The sequence below is a fragment of the Penicillium psychrofluorescens genome (assembly GCF_964197705.1).
Source record: "Penicillium psychrofluorescens genome assembly, chromosome: 3".
NCBI lineage: Eukaryota > Fungi > Ascomycota > Eurotiomycetes > Eurotiales > Aspergillaceae > Penicillium > Penicillium psychrofluorescens.
Window position 1 is genome coordinate 1,097,727 of NC_133441.1, and position 18,899 is coordinate 1,116,625.

The 18,899-nt window shown below is 54.3% G+C and overlaps 8 protein-coding genes and 1 non-coding gene across 9 annotated transcripts; 5 read left to right on the forward strand and 4 right to left on the reverse strand.

Annotated features, from left to right (window-relative positions):
• Window positions 1-171: 171 nt before the first annotated feature.
• On the forward strand, window positions 172-1,497 carry PFLUO_LOCUS4544 (uncharacterized protein; the record flags this gene model as incomplete). Its single annotated transcript, XM_073781906.1, has 3 exons — window positions 172-391; window positions 447-863; window positions 926-1,497. The coding sequence occupies 3 exons, from the start codon at window positions 172-174 to the stop codon at window positions 1,495-1,497; spliced, it is 1,209 nt and encodes a 402-aa protein (XP_073638614.1).
• Window positions 1,498-1,799: 302 nt separating this feature from the next.
• Window positions 1,800-2,159, reverse strand: PFLUO_LOCUS4545 (uncharacterized protein; the record flags this gene model as incomplete). Its single annotated transcript, XM_073781907.1, has 3 exons — window positions 1,800-1,868; window positions 1,933-2,045; window positions 2,111-2,159. The coding sequence occupies 3 exons, from the start codon at window positions 2,157-2,159 to the stop codon at window positions 1,800-1,802; spliced, it is 231 nt and encodes a 76-aa protein (XP_073638615.1).
• An 839-nt stretch (window positions 2,160-2,998) lies between these two features.
• Window positions 2,999-3,723, reverse strand: PFLUO_LOCUS4546 (Arf Arf6; the record flags this gene model as incomplete). Its single annotated transcript, XM_073781908.1, has 4 exons — window positions 2,999-3,040; window positions 3,104-3,216; window positions 3,269-3,574; window positions 3,630-3,723. The coding sequence occupies 4 exons, from the start codon at window positions 3,721-3,723 to the stop codon at window positions 2,999-3,001; spliced, it is 555 nt and encodes a 184-aa protein (XP_073638616.1).
• Window positions 3,724-4,043: 320 nt separating this feature from the next.
• Window positions 4,044-4,178, forward strand: PFLUO_LOCUS4547. Its single transcript has one exon. It is a non-coding gene; the product is annotated as a tRNA-Tyr (tRNA).
• A 228-nt stretch (window positions 4,179-4,406) lies between these two features.
• Window positions 4,407-6,696, forward strand: PFLUO_LOCUS4548 (uncharacterized protein; the record flags this gene model as incomplete). Its single annotated transcript, XM_073781909.1, has 5 exons — window positions 4,407-4,511; window positions 4,577-5,259; window positions 5,310-5,774; window positions 5,824-5,933; window positions 5,981-6,696. 5 exons carry the CDS (start codon window positions 4,407-4,409, stop codon window positions 6,694-6,696), a joined length of 2,079 nt encoding a protein of 692 aa, XP_073638617.1.
• A 165-nt stretch (window positions 6,697-6,861) lies between these two features.
• PFLUO_LOCUS4549 (uncharacterized protein) lies at window positions 6,862-7,542 on the reverse strand (the record flags this gene model as incomplete). The annotated part of the gene is made up of 2 exons (XM_073781910.1): window positions 6,862-7,422; window positions 7,504-7,542. 2 exons carry the CDS (start codon window positions 7,540-7,542, stop codon window positions 6,862-6,864), a joined length of 600 nt encoding a protein of 199 aa, XP_073638618.1.
• Window positions 7,543-7,981: 439 nt separating this feature from the next.
• PFLUO_LOCUS4550 (uncharacterized protein) lies at window positions 7,982-9,649 on the forward strand (the record flags this gene model as incomplete). Its single annotated transcript, XM_073781912.1, has 2 exons — window positions 7,982-8,140; window positions 8,195-9,649. The coding sequence occupies 2 exons, from the start codon at window positions 7,982-7,984 to the stop codon at window positions 9,647-9,649; spliced, it is 1,614 nt and encodes a 537-aa protein (XP_073638619.1).
• Window positions 9,650-10,135: 486 nt separating this feature from the next.
• PFLUO_LOCUS4551 (uncharacterized protein) lies at window positions 10,136-13,860 on the reverse strand (the record flags this gene model as incomplete). The annotated part of the gene is made up of 8 exons (XM_073781913.1): window positions 10,136-10,188; window positions 10,247-11,181; window positions 11,233-11,735; window positions 11,784-12,458; window positions 12,514-12,604; window positions 12,663-13,008; window positions 13,065-13,404; window positions 13,468-13,860. 8 exons carry the CDS (start codon window positions 13,858-13,860, stop codon window positions 10,136-10,138), a joined length of 3,336 nt encoding a protein of 1,111 aa, XP_073638620.1.
• A 2,815-nt stretch (window positions 13,861-16,675) lies between these two features.
• On the forward strand, window positions 16,676-18,703 carry PFLUO_LOCUS4552 (uncharacterized protein; the record flags this gene model as incomplete). The annotated part of the gene is made up of 2 exons (XM_073781914.1): window positions 16,676-16,792; window positions 16,844-18,703. The coding sequence occupies 2 exons, from the start codon at window positions 16,676-16,678 to the stop codon at window positions 18,701-18,703; spliced, it is 1,977 nt and encodes a 658-aa protein (XP_073638621.1).
• Between the last annotated feature and the right edge of the window lie 196 nt (window positions 18,704-18,899).

An 18,899-nucleotide genomic window follows, 5' to 3' on the forward strand; every position in this document is an offset into this window, starting at 1 on the left:
TAGCCTATTATTCTGCTCCCCAGTCTTTCTCTTTTTCTTCTTCTTTCGGACTCGATTTGCCTGTCTTTAGTAAGTCCTCTCCCCACGGCTGCGGCGTCGAGATCGGTGACGTAGCAACTGTGGGACAAGCAATAGCTTACATTCTGTGCAGCACCAAGAAAAAAATTAACCATGGCCCCTCAACTTCACCACCAGCCGCCATTCCGTGCGGAGCACTTGGGCTCGCTCCTGCGCCCGGAGGCGCTTCTGTCGACCAAGACCGCCTTCGAGGAGGGCAAGGTGTCCGAGTCGCAGCTCAAGGAGGTCGAGGACAAGGAAATCAAGGACATTGCCGAGACGCAGCTGAAGCTGGGCTACGCGGCTATTTCGGATGGCGAGTACCGGCGCCACAGTAAGAAGAAGCTTCAAAATCACGCCAATGGTGATCAAATGCTGATCAAGTCTAGTGTTCTGGGGTACTTTCTTCCCGGGTCTGGACGGATTCGAGGAAGTCACCGACTTCGACGTGGGCATTTTCCGCACCTACGCCCCCGACATTGCGGCCTTCCTCGAGGAGGGCCACAAGCCCGGCGAGACCGTGCTCTGCACGGGCAAGATCAGACATGTTGGCAGCACCTACGTCGACCAGTTCAAGTATCTCGCCAGCCTGGTACCTGCCGAGAAGGTCAAGAACCTGAAAATCACACTTGCCGCGCCCAACTGGTACCACCTGCGCTACCTTGAGGGCAAGGCGTACCCGACCGACGTGTACAGCTCAGACGCGGAGTACTTCGGCGACATCGCCAAAGCGTACCAGGCTGAGCTGCAGATCCTGTACGATGCCGGGTGCCGCAACGTGCAATTCGACGACCCCAACCTGGCCTGTAAGGAAGAGTCTTTTTCCCCAATAATATGTTTCAGCGTTCTGACAGTAGGTGCGATACAGACTTCTGCTCCGAGAAGTTCCTGGAGGGATTCAAGAAGGACCCACTGAACGAGCACAGCGCGGACGTGCTGTTCGAGAAGTACATCAAGCTGTACAATGACTGCTTCGCCAAGCTGCCGGCGGACATGCACGTCGGCGTGCACCTGTGCCGCGGCAACTTTGTCAACAGCCGCCACTTCTCCGAGGGCGGCTACGACCGCATCGCGATCAAGCTGTTCCAGGAGCTGAACGTGCACACTTACTACCTGGAGTACGACACGGCGCGGGCCGGCGGTTTTGAGCCCCTGAAGCACCTGCCGCCGCACAAGAATGTCATCCTGGGTGTAGTCACGAGCAAGTTCCCCGAGCTCGAGGATAAGGAGGAGATGAAGAAGCGCGTTGTCGATGCGGCCAAGTTTATTGCTGAGGGTAACAATACCTCGCTGGAGGCGGCGCTGAACCAGGTTGGTGTTAGCCCACAGTGCGGCTTCGCGTCGCACCGTGAGGGTAATGCCATCGATCATGATGGCATGATCAATAAGCTGAAGCTGGTTCGTGATATTGCCAATGATATCTGGCCCAACCAGCCTTAGATGCGGTGGGCATTGCTTAATTGCATGCGAGACATGATGAGCTCGCAGAGATGATCCGTGATGATGGTCATAATGTATCTTGTTCTTGGATATAGTCACCCAAAATATTTGCGACGTATGACCGAACCGTATTTTCTTATCAGGAGTGATAGTTAAGATGTTACCGAGTTAATGACCCACCCAGTCTTCTTATATCCTACGATGGTCACACAAGGTCCTCACTACAAACAGGCATTTGGAACAAGCAAGTAGTAATCTATTCCATTGCAGCTTCTATTACGAGAGACAAATCAATCCCAACTCTACTCTGCCGGGCCAAGGATATTAGCCTCCTTGATGGCGGATCTCTTATGAGTCCTCTCGTTTTCAATCTGCCAGGAGACAAAATCAAATCAGTCAAGCATTCCTGGTTTCGAAGGTGTAGTTACTGCTCACCTCGTAGCGCGGCTCCTCTGCCGAGGCAGCCACATTACGGCCTGTCAAGCTCGTGTCCTGCGTGCTGACGTCGCGGATGACGCCGACGGTCTCTGAGGTGTGAGAATCACGGCCTGAATAAAGGAAGATAGTTAGAAGATTGAGGAGGTTAGGTTTTGTGACAGGACTGGAACTATACCGCCGACGGGCTTGTAGCGGACACTTTCTCCCTTGTGATAGGCGGGCATGTTGATGAAATTGGTTGCGTAGCTGTGTTGTTGGGATTTGTACTAGATCTAGTGCTGTCAGGCGAGACTGGTCTTTGAATAGGACATGAAAGAAACCAGGCCAAAGACAGAATCCTCGAGGTCGGTCGAGTTGCAGCTCTATTTATGTCCAATTGGCGACGCCACTGTCGTCAGGCTGACATGGAGCGGATGGCATGCGAGGGAATTGTACGATGGAATCGCGAGATTGCAGTCTCGGAGGGCTTTTGCTGCAATCATATACCTCGAATCTCGAGAGACCCCACCTAGCAGGAACAGGAGTACGAGTCCGGCACGACGTGGCGATGACGAGGGACACGGAAATTCGGAGCAGGAGGCCGTGGCACGGCAGTTCCGTTTGGAGAGATGGGAAGGTTGGGTCACAGCGATGTCATGTCAAGAGGTTCGTTTCTGTCTACCTAAACTAGATATTTTCTGTATCGACTCCACTTCTATACACAAGGACGAGCACCATCCCATCCACAAGCAAAAGTGACAGTAGAAGAGGGGAAAGAAACAAAAAGGGCGAGGGAGACATTGTGAAATATTAAATAATTAAAGACGGTGCTCGGGGTAGAGCCCGGGTAAGAACGGAGGGGATATCACAGAAGGGGAATATGAGCCAAAACAAGACAAAAACAAAACCGGAAGAGACAAAGAGAGAAACAGCCCGAAGAAAATGTTGCGTCGTCTGGTCATCAAACTCGGACATGATAGCAAGGGAGGATATCTTTTGTCGGACGATGCGAGGGTGTTAGTTGTACACGAGGTCGCGTCCACAGTAGTCGCGCCTCTCGAGATCGCCGCCGGGGATTGCGTGTTTATTTCTGCGGTTGGGTCTTGACATTGTTCGAAAGCCAGGCCTAGAAAGCGCGGATTGGTTAATTTTTGAGATGAATTGTGTAATTGGCAGGCGCGTGACTTACCAGTCCCTCGAAGATACCCGTTCCGTCCGTCGCAACACTCGGCGCGACGTACCACAGCTTGTCCTTGAGCTTTGTCAATTGCAACTGGTTGGTGATATCCTCCGGGCTCAAGTCTAAGAATTGGTCAGTGAGATATCCAAAGGAGGAGCAAAAGGGCACACGCACGGCCTGGGACATCCTGCTTGTTGGCGAACACCAGCAGGAGGGCGTCCTTCATTTCCCGATCGTTGATGATCTTGTGCAACTCAGAGCGGGCCTCCTCCAATCGCGCGGTATCGCTGGAATCCACCACGAAGATCAGGCCTTGGGTGCCGGAGTAGTAGTGTCGCCAGAGGGGCCGAATCTTGTCCTGGCCGCCGACGTCCCACACGTTGAACTTGACATTCTTATAGGTGACGCTCTCGACGTTGAAGCCGACAGTCGGGATAGTGGTGACGTCCTGGTTGCTGAGTTTCAATTTGTAGAGAATTGCTAAAAATTCAAGTCAGTCAGGAGTCTCGCGTGTGGTGGGAAATGGCACACGCACTAGTCTTGCCAGCAGCATCCAAACCCAGCATCAGGATGCGCATCTCCTTGGTACCAAAGATCTTGCCCATCATCTTAGACACGGAGCCACCCATTTTGGCGGAGCACGTACACACGTGTGTACGGAAACGAGACAAGAAGGAATGAAGAAAAAGCGAAGCAAGGGTCAAGGAAACAGGAAACGATTGAACAACGAATGCTAAACATCAAATCAAAAGGGGCTGGGGCTGACTCAGCTCCCCCTCGCGCGGGCGTTTCAACTAAGGTAAGTGTCACGTGTTATGGTCACGTGGTGTTGTTTCTATCCCACACTCGGTAACTCGAGGGATCCAACTAGTGCAGTCGGTGCCTTCCGTAGCAATCATTTAGTCTCTAGCGTGGGAGTCGAAATTGCCATTGCCCCACCATCAACCAAGGCAGTTTGGCCGAGCGGTCTAAGGCGATTGACTGTACGTTACCTACTACAGTCTTTCTTCTCACACACACTAACCTATCTTTACAGAGAAATCAATTCTCTTCGGAGGCGGCGGTTCAAATCCGCCAGCTGTCGGTTCTTTACTTTTTTTCTATCTCTAATTTTTTTGGACTCTCGTTTTCACTTCGAAATGTTAAACAGAGGCTTATTTGTATGTATTTGTTGACGCAAACGGGCTTAAGTACCGTGGTTGATGATACATCATGAAGTCATTCTAGTCGCTCTAGATAAGAATGCCTACTTTCTATGTCCTACCTTCCTTGTCTTGACTACCACTTCTTAAACTATTCTACTTCTTGAACTATGAGTCACGAAGATCGTGGGTTCGGGCGCCGCCAGTCGGTGGCCCAGCAGCGACGGCTATCACAGCAGTTTCAAGGCAACGCCTGGTCAGGACCGCCGTCGGATGTACGTGATGTTCTTGCTAGGGGCCTGTCCTCGCGCGGACACAAGAGCGAACTAACACAAGCTAGACCATCTATGCCGGTGTCTCGGGCTATTTTTCAGACAATGACAAGTCGATCGTGGCCATTGCCGTGCGCGACACCACCTACTTACTCGACTTTCTGGAGAAGGAATTCACTCCAGTGGAAAGCCAAACACGCTCGCAGGCGGTTACAAACTTCATAATCACCCAGCTGATCGACTACTCGGAGAAACACTTGGAGAAAGTCATGGGCCTCGCGATCCCCAAGCACGTCGCAGACCATTGCCCGGATCTATGCTCCCGCCTGTGGGCCGAACTAGATGTAATCCCACTCGTACTATCCGGAGATAGTCTGATGGACCGGTTCACGAGTCGTGAGACGTCAGGGACACAGGCGTGGGATGAACGGACCACAGATGAACAGGCGGAGTCTATGGCCCGGAAGTGCGTGCGGCTGTTCGGCCCGGACAACATCCCCTTACTTCAGGTCGGACTCATGGGCCATGTGGAGGTCGACACGGACTTCCACGTACGGCTGACAAACATTGAGGACTTTGAGAAGACTGTCTCTGCCGAGACGTGGGCGGCCGTGAAGCACTACGCGGCTGATCTCAAGAAACGCGATATCAAGATTGCCATGTTCAGTGCGACGCCGCAGGGTGGAGGAGTGGCCCTGATGAGACATTCTCTTGTTCGCTTCTCGCACTGCCTGGGCACAAATATCAGATGGTATCTCTTGCTGTCTTTCATTCAAGGTCTCACAGACTAATGGATATCAGGTACGTCCCGAAGCCACGGCCGGAAGTTTTTCGGATTACCAAGACAAATCACAATATTCTTCAAGGCGTGGCACACCCGGATGAGCGTTTGACGGATCGGAACAAGAAATTGCTCGAAGACTGGACCGAAGAGAATGCGAGACGGCATTGGACGAGACAAGGGGGACCGCTACTCGCGCCCTCTGAGGGCGGCGCGGACGTAGTGGTCATTGATGATCCGCAGATGCCAGGGCTGATCCCAATTGCAAAGCGAGCAGCTCCAGATCGACCAGTCATCTACCGCAGTCACATCCAGATACGAAGTGACTTGATTGAAACACCTGGCTCTCCACAGGCCGAAGCGTGGGAGTATTTGTGGAATCTGATCAAGCTCGCGGACTGTTTTATTAGCCATCCCGTGAGCGCCTTCGTTCCAAAAAATGTGCCTCACGAGATGGTGGGCTACATGCCTGCCTCAACCGACTGGTAAATTTGGTTGGCCGTTCCAAGATGAATGGGTGCTGACGCAACTTAGGCTGGACGGGCTGAACAAGAACATGCGAGATTGGGATATTGCCTTCTACGGCCGTATCTTCAATGCAGCTTGCCGGTATTCGGGTATGCCGACGATCCAGTATCCCGAAGGTAACTTTCCCTTTTCTTTCTTCAGTCACCATTCTCACCCCCTCTAGACGAATATATCATTCAAATTGCACGGTTCGACCCATCCAAGGGTATCTTCGATGTGCTAGACGCCTACCAGAAATTTCACCATCGCCTCACGTCCGAACGGCCTGACCTGACGCCACCGAAGCTCTTAATATGTGGCCACGGCTCAGTAGACGACCCAGACGGGGCCATGATCTACGACCAAGCAATCGAACATCTAGAAACCAAGATTCCTCACCTGCGCGACCGGATCTGCATAAGACGAATGCGACCCTCAGACCAAGCGCTGAACGCACTACTCTCCAAGGCCCGAATTGGACTGCAGCTGTCCACCCGAGAAGGATTCGAAGTGAAAGTCTCCGAGGCGATTCACAAAGGCAAGCCGGTGATTGCCACGCGTGCAGGCGGGATTCCCTTGCAGGTTGAGCACAACAAGAGTGGGTTTCTGGTAGATGTTGGTGATACGGATGCAGTGGCCCAGCACTTGTTTGAGCTGTGGACAGACGACGCACTGTACCGCCGCATGTCGGAGTATGCGCTCACGCATGTTTTTGACGAGGTTAGCACGGTGGGAAATGCGCTGAACTGGCTATATTTGGCCTCCACGCTGTCCAAAGGTCAGCGCATCCAGCCTCGGGGTCGGTGGATCAATGATCTCGCATTTGAAGAACTGGGTACCGCGGCGCGAGACCAGCCGCGGCGGCTGACGCGGGCTGTTGAGGTGGAGAAGATGGGATAGAATGATGATAATGATGATATGTTCCCATCAAATCAGGGCATGGGAAAATTGATAATGATGACACACTATCCATGATGTCGATGTCCCTCCGGACTTTGTTCCAATTACTCCAAAACAGTAGGGGGTATCAAATGTAAACGCAACAGAAAGAAAGACCCTTCCCATCTACCTCCCAACAACCCGATACCTCTCCCTCGCAAGCCCACCCTCAGCCCCCTCAACCCCAAAGCCCTCGCCCACCTCCCCAACAATCCTAGCGGGCCGTCCACCAACAACGCACCAGCTAGGCACAACCATCCCCGGCGGCACCGCCGCGTCATCAAGCACACACGCGAAATCCTTGATAATAGCCATACTGCCCACAGAAGCGCGCGCCCCAATCTGCACATGATTCCCCAGCGAAGCAGCTTCTACAACCGCGCGCTCGCCGACAAAGACATGGTCGCCTATTTTGAGCGGGTAGAATGAGTGCACGCCGCGGTGCAGTCTGCTCGGCGGGCGGAGAATGGCACCCTTGGAGATGTAGCTGTATCGGCCGACTGTGACTGCGACGGAGGGGGTGTTGGAGCTTGGGGTCGGTGCTGATGGGTCGCCGGCTGAAGAGGATGGGAGACGATACAGGTCACCCCGGATGACAGCTTCTGCTTGAATCACTGTTTTCCCGCCCAGGATGATGTGCTGTGTTCCGTGGATTTGGGAGCGGCGCGAGATTTTGTTGCCCGTGTCCTGTTTGTTTAGGGTAAAGTTAGCGAGATGCGAGGCTGTTCAATGGTGATTGATTGAAGTGGGGTGGTGGTGAAAGCGTACAGTTTCAATGTACTCGCCCTTGGGAACCTTGGGAGGCATCTTATTGACGACTGGAAGCACTTGTGCTTGAGCTGAAGCGGATTGTTGATGTTGTAGCAGGTTGGGATGGAGCGGTCGGAAGGCGGTGAGAGCGAAGAGCTTCCAAGTGAGCCCTAACTACTAAGAGACATCTAGACTGAAGCGTCGCAGGCTTTCCCCCCTGGTACTCCTCGTAAAACAATAAGTCTGGGGGGGAAATGTGATGGGTAAGAGGAACAAAGCACAAACCAAGAAGCGCACATTGGCTTTGTTTTTGCCTCGCGGTTAGAATACCCATGTCCATGCCACAGCCACGCGTGGGCCTCGCAAAGCTGCGATGGCGTTTGCCGGCAGCCTTGTGCCTATATAAACGAGCGGGGAAACCCTGTCTCGCCTCCAGTGTTCAAATCAGGCAGTGAATAGCTTTTTGGCTCCTCGCGGCTTTCTACTCCTAGCGAATATGCGAGTCCAGGTAGAAAATACAGCAAACGAGGCTGCCAGCCCGGCCGCAGACCCGTTTACACCAGAGATTAGAAGCTACATTGAGCATCTCGTCGAGCGCTTCCACGTGCCGAGCATCTCCATTGGCATTATCCAGCACGGGCAGACTCATCTTGCGGTACGTTCACACTCATCTTTGAATTTCATTCTTCCCTGCTAATAGTGTCCGCAGTCATTTGGTGATGCGCACCTGGGCCAGAACAGAGCCACGCCCGACTCGCTCTACTACATTGCCTCGCTCACAAAGTCCCAAACAGCCACCACGCTCCTCTCTGTTCTCGAGGACCTCGCCACCGGCAAGCGCCCAAAGGCCTGCCCTTCCGCCCCTGACAGCATCACGCTCAAGACGAAGCTGCAGGCGCTCATCCCTGAGGACTTCGCGCTCGCGGATGAGTACGCCACCGCGCACGCCACCCTCGAAGATGCGCTGGGCCACCGCCTCGGCGTGGGCGCCAACGACTCCATCTACGGCGGGGAGGGGTACACAGTACGCGATGCTGTGAGAGCGCTGCGACATCTGCCGATGGTGGCGGAGTTGCGGGAGAAGCAGGAATATCTCAACATGGGCTACATGGTCATCCAGCATGTCATTGAGACGCTGACGGGGAAGCCGATTGAGGAAGCGCATCGCGAGTATATATGGGGTCCGCTGGGGATGGATTCGACATATCCATCGCTCCAAGAGGCCAAGGATTCGGGAAAGCAGCTATGCGCTGGATACATCTATGATCCTTTGGCGAAAAGGGTCGAGAAGACGGCGCATGTGAATGACTATCCGCTCATCGGCGGCGGAGGCGTGATTTCCTCAATCCGCGACACGACAGCCTACCTACACGGCGTCATGCACGGCACGCTGCCGCTCGGGAAGGACTACCAAGAGAAACTCCTCACCCAGCTGTCTCTGGATGATCCCGGCACGCCCAAGGAGCACTGGTCCCACGGGCTGTACGGCCTCGGTTGGTCGCAGAAGACGTACCGCGGACGGCGCATCGTCTCGCACACGGGCGCCATCAACGGCTTCAATTCGGAGCTACTCTACCTGCCGGATGCGAAATGGGCCATGGCTGTTCTCTCCAACAGCAGCCAGGGATTTTCCGCATGGCAGCCGCTGAAGCTGCGCCTCCTGGACGACGTGCTGCGCGTGCCCCCTGCCGAACGACAGCCCAGTCCCGAGGACGAGCTCAGCGACAAGCTGGAGCGCAGCGGCGAGCATCTCGCTACCGCGCGCGAGACCATCTACCCGCACATTCCCAACCCGCCGCTCCCTCTGCCGCTGCCGCTGTCCTGCTACGCGGGGACTTACACTAGCCTCGGCCACAAGACGCTGAAGCTCACCGTGGCGAGCCCGCGGGCGACGACGCCGGTGCGGAGCGGGGTGACGGAGGTGCTGCGGACTGAGTTTACTGCGCTCGGGGATTTTGTGTGCGAGATGGAGCACGTGTCGGGGGATTTCTTCCTGGGGTGGGAAGATTTCACGGTGCCGGCGGCGGCGGCGAGGGCGGCACGGCGCGTGCAGTTTGTGCTGGATGCGGAGGGGGGCGTGGTAAGAATGGGAATTAATTTTGCACCGGCGACGGAGACGGGTGATGATTCAAAAATGACTTGGTTTGACAAGGCGTGGGTTTAGATTGGAGTCATCCTTTTAACGGTGCCTGGGCGCCATGTCACGGCAGCAGGGGAACATGTTAGGCTGCGCTTTAAATCGCTGAAGAGTCAATGGGACAGAAGCCAGATTGCACAGTCGAAACTTCTAGAGCGCCACCTGATTATCCGTAAATTGATAAATGGCAAGAGCGCTTGGAACTGTGTGTGTATTGTACGGCGTGTTTGCAAGAGACAAACCTGCAACATCCGCCACCACCCGACCCAAGATAATAACCCATTGCGTGTTTGCCAAGCCGCAAGATTTACTGTTGAGATGGATACAGAGTCATAAATTAAGCAATCCGTACAGTACACAAACACGATTGAACAATTTCTGGATATCTTGGAGACAAAACAGCTAGTCCCCGGAAAGAAAAAGAAACAAAGTACTTAATCATAATCTCCCTCGCATTATCCCGTCACATATTTACCTTCAAGATATATCGACTTGGCAGTCTGCAAAAAATGCTTACGAGCTGGTAACGGAACGCTTGAAATCGCCGTCCCAGTGCAATTTGAGAGCTGTATACGGCAGTTAGCGTTGTTAAATGACCAACCCCCCCAAAAGAGGAAAACTTACACATCGGGAAGGCAAAGTAGGCAGACTCGTCCGGGCGCAGGTAGGCATAGTAGCCACCCTCTTGGAGAATCTTTTTAATCTGGCCTTGCGGACCGGGCGCACGCCGGAGATTCTCCAGACGGCCGACAACGCGCAGCATGGAGACCATGGCGAGCTTGCTGGCTTCCTGGCCCAGCGCGGTGTTCGGGCCCTGGCCGTGGTTTAGATACGAGATCAGCGGGCGGTCGAGGACCACCTCGCTGGGCTCGGGGAAGATGCTGGGGTCCCGATTGGCTTGGACGAAGGAGGCAAAGATCTTGTCGCCGGCCTTGATCTGGATTTGCTTGCCGCTGTCGTCCACAATCACGCTGGACTGGGCCTGGCGGTATGAGCCAAAGGTGCCGTTGATACGGATGGCTTCCAGGCAGTAGCGGAACAATTTCTCGTCCGAATCCTTGGAGTCCGTCTTGGCTAGCCGGTTGATCTCGGGTAGGTGCCTCTTGCCCTCGGGCGAGGTGTAGTACTCGACGATCTGGGTGAAGATCTGACCCTGGTTGGGTACCATCGAGACGACGGTCGGGAGGATCTGCGACCAGGCGATCTCGGATGCGTTGAGACCGCTCTCGTGCAGACGCTTGATTGCAGCAGTGCCGTGCTCGCGGATAGCATTATCGTGCGACCGGAAGCTGCCCATGATGCCAGACAGAAGACCGTTACCGGTGTCCGCCTTGACAGTCGCCTCGACGACTGAGCCGAGCTGCTGGGCCACGGCATCAGCGGCGCGGTTGTTCTGGAACGACTTGGTAGGGTCCATGTCGAAGAAGAGCGCCGAGAAGATGATGGTCAGGATCATGTATAGCTCGTGCTCAGTGAACAGACCACGCGGGTTCTCCTCAGTCTTTAGTGGCAGGCCGAAGAGGTTGGAGGCGAAGTGGACGTGGGCCAAGTTGCCGACACTGTTACAAGGTGAGCCAGATAACCTAGAATAATTGGGCAGTAAAACTTACTCGCGGGTGATATCCACTTGGTTAATGCCCGCCAGCTTGGCACTCTTCTCCTGGAGCAGACGGAGGGTAGTATCCTCGTAGAACTTCTTAACGAGGTTGGAAAACTCCTCGGTGCCCAGAGCCTTGCCCATCGCCTCGCGGTGCTTAGTGTCGTACTCGCCCTTGCCAAACAGCTGCTCCATAGCGCTGCTCCAGGCATAGCCAAAGTCCTTGGGGTTGTCCAAGACCTGCTTGACGTTCAGGTGGGACTGCAGGTTGATACGCGGCGGGGTGTACTGAGGTCGGTCATACGAGTAGTCCTGCTCGCGGCCAAGGTCCTTCATGATCTTGCGGTTCTCGCTGGGGATGGTCATGGGGTAATGAGCGTAGATCGAGTCAGGCTTGTAGTGGTTGGGGAATGCGCGCATTGCCAGCTTATAGAAGACACAGCCCTGGTTGATGTTGAGGTCGTAGCGAGCCTCATTGTAACCGAAGTTGGTCAGATTGCGAGGGTTGTAGTCAACCTAGATATGTTAGCGCAAACCCGTTTTGAGGTAAGTTGGAAAATTTACGGTGTAGAAGCGGTCACCACGGACGAGAGCCACAGCGTCAGACAGCACGGCACGAGAAACAGTGTAGGTCGGGGCGATACCAACACCAGGAACCATTGGCTCCTTGGCCTCCTCAGAAACGATACCGGGGTACAACTCGACGTAGTCAGGGTGCTCGTACAGGTGGCGCAGCGTATTGGCAATATCGGGGTCGGAGTTGATCTCTTCGAAGGTATCATAGGTCTTCAGACCGAAGAACTTACGGAACTCGTTCAGAGATCCAACCTGCCAGCGACGGGCGGCTTCCATACCCAGAATCTCAATAGAACGGAGAGCCTTGGGCACATTGCGGGGACCGAAGGAGCTAGCCACGTCCTCAGTGGCGTGAGTCAGAAGCTCAACCAGCTCATCATCCTTGAAGGTACCGTCCTCCTGGCGTTTCAGGTGGGCGAAGGTACGCTTGGATGGGTCGGCGTCCAGCATACCCTCTACCTTCTTCATACCCATGAGGAGCTCGGGCATGGAAACCTGCTCAGCCGGCTTGCCCATCAGGTCGAAGTACACCTGTTCAATCCATTTCTCGTCGCCCTGGCTGATGGCCGAGTGCCAGCGGTAAGCCAGGTTGAATTCGACTGAGCACTGGTTACCCAGACCAGACGGTGTAGACCCGGCCTTCTCCATTTGGGCACGAGGGTCCTAAACTTGATTAGTATTATGCTCGAATAGCAAAGGCGAGGGATATTTGACTTACCAAGCACCAGGTGGAGTTGGTGCGGTTCAGGTTGACAATAGTGCGCAGGTAATCGTACAGGGTGATATTAATGTACAGACCGCACGTAATCCTGGTATTCTGTGAGTAATTCTCCTATGCATGCGAGCTTGATCATAGCAAAAACCTACAGGCGACCGGTTTGGAAGAGGTCCTCGTCGTACTTGGTCCAGGCCGCCTTGGCCTGGTCCTCGGGCAGACCGTCTCGGGGTTTGGTGAAGCGGCCGTTTTCGTTGACCAAAGCCAGCTGCTCGACAACATAGTTGTGGAAGCGGTTAAGCATAACCAGGAGCACACCACAAGCAGCAGGGAGAGCCTGCAGACGACCCTCCTGGAAGCAATCAGGCTTCAGTTTTCCGTCCTTGTGGGTACGGATCATATCCTGCTGCTCTTGGACATCTCCATAAAGAATGGACAAATCCAAATAGGCGGATGTCTTGTTCAGATGCTGTTGGCGGTAGTCGGTCTGGAAGATGTCTGTTTTGGGTAAGTCAGTCCCAAAAGCTTCCAAAACTTCTACTGTGAGTACGTACCGTGAATAACCAAAGAAGCCCAGTCGAAGAAAACACTGGAGACCTTGTTCGGGTGCGGAGTGAATTCCTGACGAGCGTAGAGGCTGTCAAACACCAGGCCCGCGTCCGGCAGACCACCGGGTTGAATGGTCAATGGGGCAATTGACCGCGAATAAGCGGTGTTGGCAGCTCCCAGCCATGGCAGCGTCGGGTTGTTATTTGAGCCATCGGCCGAACGATACTTATACTCGTCGCCCATGTATGACAGGGGCGGGTGCGGCAATGAGCTCCACAGCTCATCCAGGAATGAATTGGTGAGGTCAACACGGTTCTTGGAGTGGCCAGGTAGATCGCTGACCAGCTGTGATTGGGGAGACATTCGTCAATTGCTATAATGGCTGATTGAATCGCGGATTGAACGAACCTGAATGATGCGTTCCATGAGCATGGTCTTGTCATCAACTAGCTCGCCAGAAGCTTTGCTCTTGATCAGATCCCGGACGGTATTCACATCACGGAAACCCAGAGACTTGATGTCGTTGATCAGGCCCGATGACTGGTCGTGCTTCAGGTAAGTGCCGTCGCCGCCCTGGTTCGGCAGAGGATCGCGCGAAGCATGGATGGCTTGCGCATACTTCTCAAAGACTGCGACCACTTCGGCGCGCTTCACTGGGTGCGGTTCCTCATTGTTGGATGTGGATTTGCGCCCCGGTGAGACCTTGGAGTACCGCTTGTTCTCCTTGCCATTCTTGGTGGGCTCGGCGTCACCATTGGAGTCCTTGGACCTTTTGAAGGTGGTCGAGAATCTCCGGAACATGATGGGTGATTTGAGACTCTTACACGAACAGAAGGCAACTCAAGGAAACACAGTACAGAGAATTAATTGCAAATGGAAAGGGCCAGACTAGGAGGGAGTGAAAGAGAGAGGAGAGAAGAGCTCGCTCGGTCCGGCTGCTCGGAGCAGCAGCATTTAAAAACGAGCCTAGCGCCAGCTGCTGCAAGACTGTGGAGCGCTTGTAGGTGGCGGATTTGTTATCACCAATAGATGATTGACTCGATCTGATTGGAAAATACTGTACTAGGAGTGGGCTAGCTCGATCTCATTCGCACCTCAACCTGACGGCTCAGGGCTGCCGATCATGACACCAGCCCCGCGTGGTACAGAGCTCCATGCCCTTTTTTGCTTCAGCGAGTGGGCCCGTCAATGTGGCCCCCGGTTAGCCAGGAGAAATGGACCATCATGATCTCGTTCGGGAAGTCTCCATTGTGTGGGAAAAGGGGGTGGGCCAGACACGGCAGGTCCCTCGAGCTCCATGCTCTGTATACACAGAAGACCATGCTGTTATGGAGAGGCATGTGAGCATTGATCTGCGCAGCGAATAATAAATGTACGTCAGGTGTGATCTGGAAATGTGATCGATTGGCCACATTGAGGATGGTGCATGTCACCCCCGTGTGTATAGCGGTGTATGTGTCAACCACCCGAGGCGATCGAGGTCCGAAACAGATTTGAGCTAGGTCCACACCCTGGCAGGCCATCGAGATCCAGCTACGCCAATTCCACGCCAAGTGGGGGCGTTTGTTTGCCGTCGTCACAGCGACACCCTTTCGAGTAGTCCAGTGGCTGGCTGGGACAATGACAAAAGTGCCGCCGCTTTTTTGTTTTTTTATTTTTATTTTTATTTTTATTTTTTGATTTGATTCTTTGGATGTCACAAAGCGAGAGGTTGTCAAACCCTCCTTGTGGCGAAACCGCGCGGAATTAGCTTGGATCTGAGCAACTCGCGGCACCCAATGGCACCGAGTTAGGGCTCTAGCACCACTCTGGGGCCACGGCGACGATGATCGTGGACGCAAGGAGGACGTGAGGTGCAACACCGCCCTTGTGCCTGTCCCGAATCGGTAATCACACACCCTCTGTGGTTTTTCTTTGATCGTCACGGCCCACCCGTTCGTACCGCACCCACTCGCTATGGGCTCTAGCGCCACGCCCAGCGGCGAACGGGCCGCCTGGCAGCACGAACCGTATGTCATTGTGCCGAATTATTCAGAATATGATCCATCGAAACCTCGCCGACCCACCTCTAGGGTATTATACACATACTGTAACAATCGTCATGCTGATAGAGTTTTATTCATGTCCCTCGTGGCGTTTCGCTCGGGTTGCGTAGCCCAGATCCATAAGGAATAGAACAAGACGAGAGAAAAACCGGGAAAGGGACAGCTCGATTGCATATGGGCTCGTCTGGTGCTTTTGCAGAATGATGAGTATAACTTTTAGTCGTCAGCACAGATTCCGGACCATGCATAAATCGTCGAACCATGGCGCATACATTGTCCTAGGGACGGCAGCTCCCGGGATTCCTCATCTGAGATGTATGGGCATAAATCCTTCAGACATACGGACACCGTGTCCACCTATGTTGAGGCAAGCCAGGAAGCTTCAACTGAGACCCCGTAGTAGTAGTACACACTGTACGAAGTACCATGTACTAATAATGAAGCTGGTCCCACTGTTCCCACGAACAGACTTTTTTGTTTTCTCGCCCCTGCGAAATTGCCTTTTACACCATGTTAAAGGTGTGCAGCGAATGCTAGATTCCAATCATCATATCTGTAAGCTTCAGTCCGCTCTCTCTCGAACCTCGCAGATTCTCTTCCTTAGCCTTAAAGAAATCGTCAGACTTCGAAATGACAGCAGCGGCCCGGTGAGTGGGGCGCGGGTCAAGAAGTGATGGACGTAGCGTGGGTGCTGGAGTCGGCTAGCGTGTAGCGTGGTTAGACTGGATCTGGGCAGCTTCCGATGAAGTGCGACGAACGCCCCCTCCCTTGGCCAGATCCAGTCGAGATGAACGAATGGTGGAGAAATGATCGTCAATAATATCCCGAACGCAGGATCGATCGACTCCTGGCTTGGCGATGTTCATAGGCCCAGCCCCGATACTTCTTGGGTCCAATCACTAGTAAGTCCTAGAAGAGTGATCCGCGTATGGTACACACTTCGCACTGCCGCACTAAAAGTCAGACTCTGCGGTCTTCAGCGCGGACCATCCCCGAACAGGATTTGGAATCCACACTACTGCGGAGACCCGAGCCGGACAGAAACCCTCGTGCAGGGCGGCATCCCCTCCTGTCAGCCCAAATCAGGATGGGTCGGCGAAGATAACCCCCGGCTCCTGGCTCCTAGCCATTGGATGGGCTATGACCTGTTAGGGCTTTGGGGGTTGTGTCACATTGAGCCAGTCCGGTCGTCGGTGCTGCTCGGCGATCTTGCCCTCGTAACGCGCTGTCCGTGACAACGAGTGGCAGAAGATGCTCGTCATCTTGTCATTGGAATGTGCTAGGCCGCAAGGCCCACCAGCCGTCAGCCCACTCGAGCTTGACGTATCCATCAAAAGTGTTGCAGCGATCGACCTCCTCGGGTCTTACATCCTGGAGTTTGAGCATTTTTTTCAACTCTCCACTGCCAACCCCCCTTTTCTTGGAATTCCCGTGTTGGAATTGCAGACTTTGATTCGTGTGGTTGGCTCGTGACGGTACAGAGTACATCCTCTCGGTTCTTGCTGCCGTCTCTTCGCCGTATATAGTTTCCCACTCCTCATTTGGGCCGTCCAATATTTGGCATTGACACCATGGAGCACACCGCGGGACCTACTAATGTCCCCAAGCAGTTCGTGCTCTGCTTCGACGGTACGGGGAACAAGTTTGCGGGCGACGAGTCGGACAGCAATGTGCTGAAGATCTTCCGCGTGAGTGACAATCTAACGTATGTTGTCCAAGATCTCACTGACAGGATATAGATGCTGGACCGAAGTCAGAGCCATCAGTACCACTACTACCAGCCCGGTATTGGCACTTACGTGACATCTCGATCGCTTTCTAGTACCAGTCGCTTTCAGCGCATCAAATCCGCCTACCAGAAGGCCAAAGACTCCGCGGTTGGATCGTCCTTTGACGAACATGTGATGGGTGGGTACAAGTTTCTGATGCGCTACTACTCCCCCGGTGACGAGATCTACTTCATCGGATTCAGTCGTGGCGCTTACATTGCGCGATTCCTGGCGGAGATGCTGGACTACATTGGCCTGTTAGAAGCCGGGAACGAAGAGCTCATCCGGTTCGCATGGAAGACATTTGCCAAGTGGCAGCAGCGGATGGGAGAAACGGAAGAGGAGCAGGCAGAAAAGACAAAGCTGTTCCACTATATGAAGGCGTTCCGTGAGACATTCAGTCGTCCGATTTCGCGTATCCGGTTCATGGGTCTCTTCGACACCGTCAATAGTGTTCCGCGCTTTGAATCCGCGTGGATGCAGCGCACCAAGTTCCCCTATACTGCGCGCAGTTCCGCCAAGGTGATCCGTCACGCGGTTGGCATTGACGAGCGTCGTGCCAAATTCCGCCAAGATCTGATATCTGGGCGCCGACCAGAGCATGACAAGAGCCACCTCCATCGCCCGCATTTTGACCGGCAACATATGCAAGAGCATCTGCATCATCACATGGATGCCAACCATCACCTACATCTCCGTCACGAGGAAAACCCGGAGGCCATCCCTACCATTCAGGTGAATGATAACGGCCAGCAAGATACAGAAAAGGAATCTGAGCAGCCCAGCTTCCAAAATCCGGGATGGGGTCCTGGTCCAGGCGAAACGTACTACCGCACTCCGCACGGCTCAGCCCCTCACAGCTCGCATCAAGGCAGTGAGAACAATTTCGAGGGCGAGCAAGATCCCGCTCGCTATCGCGCACCCTCTCCTCGGCGCATAAGTCTAGCTGTGCCCAACCAGGGCCCCTCGGTGGACGATGCCTCGTCTGTGCATAGCGGACAAAGTGGACCTTCTGTAGCCTTGTCGGTCCAGTTGCCGAACCGCGGCGAGTATGACGACGAAGATGAACAGGACATCCATGAGATTTGGTTCCCCGGCTGTCACGCAGACATTGGCGGTGGCTGGAAACTGCAAGGAGGCGAGCTGTGGGCGCTCAGTCACGCGCCGCTGGTGTGGATGGTGCAGGAGGCCAAGAAGGCCGGGCTTCAGCTGGATGAGCGCAAGATGAAGCAATTCCAGTGTCTAGAGGAATTTGACGGGGACTACTCTGCAATCCGCGAAGAAATCGGTGCTCGGCGCCTTAGCTCGGTCAACCAGTGTCGCGAGGACCACAATGAGACGGACGGAGCCTACCGCTCGGCGCCCAACGAGAAGGAACGGTCAGCTGCCAGCCACGATTTCTGGCATGCATTGCACACCTCGAGCACAAAGGGTCTGGTGCATGACTGCCTGGAGTTTAAACAGGGTCTGCCGACGTTCTCGGTCATCTCCTGGCGGATCATGGAATGGCTTCCCTTCCGGCGCATGGATCTCCAATCCGACGGAACGTGGAAACCGATCAGCTGGCCGCTGCCACGCGGAGAGGTGCGAGATGTGCCATTGGATGCTGAGATCCACGTCTCGGCCATTCGCCGGATGCAAGCCGATGCCAACTATCGGCCCGGTAATGTCATTGTTGGAGGAGGTGGCCGAGGTATGCGCAAGGCCCCGGCCGAGCGTGGTATGGGTGACTGGGTGATTTTCAAGAACGAGGGCGACGGGGTGCGCGAGACCTACGTCCGCAAGGGCGAAGCCACCAAGTGCGAGGAGGGACATGGGGCCACCGCATAGTGTTTTTGTTGGAAAGTCATGGTTGTTGCAGATGCTGCCACGAGAGACTTCATCTCATACTGTTCCCTATCAGGAAATAATGGACCTCGGGGACGAGTCTGGAGTCATCTGGAGCCGTCTGGACCCTGTGGACATGCAGACTGGTCTAGATGGTCATCATTGTGGCCACCCTGTCTTGGCTGCCAGAAGTAGAAGA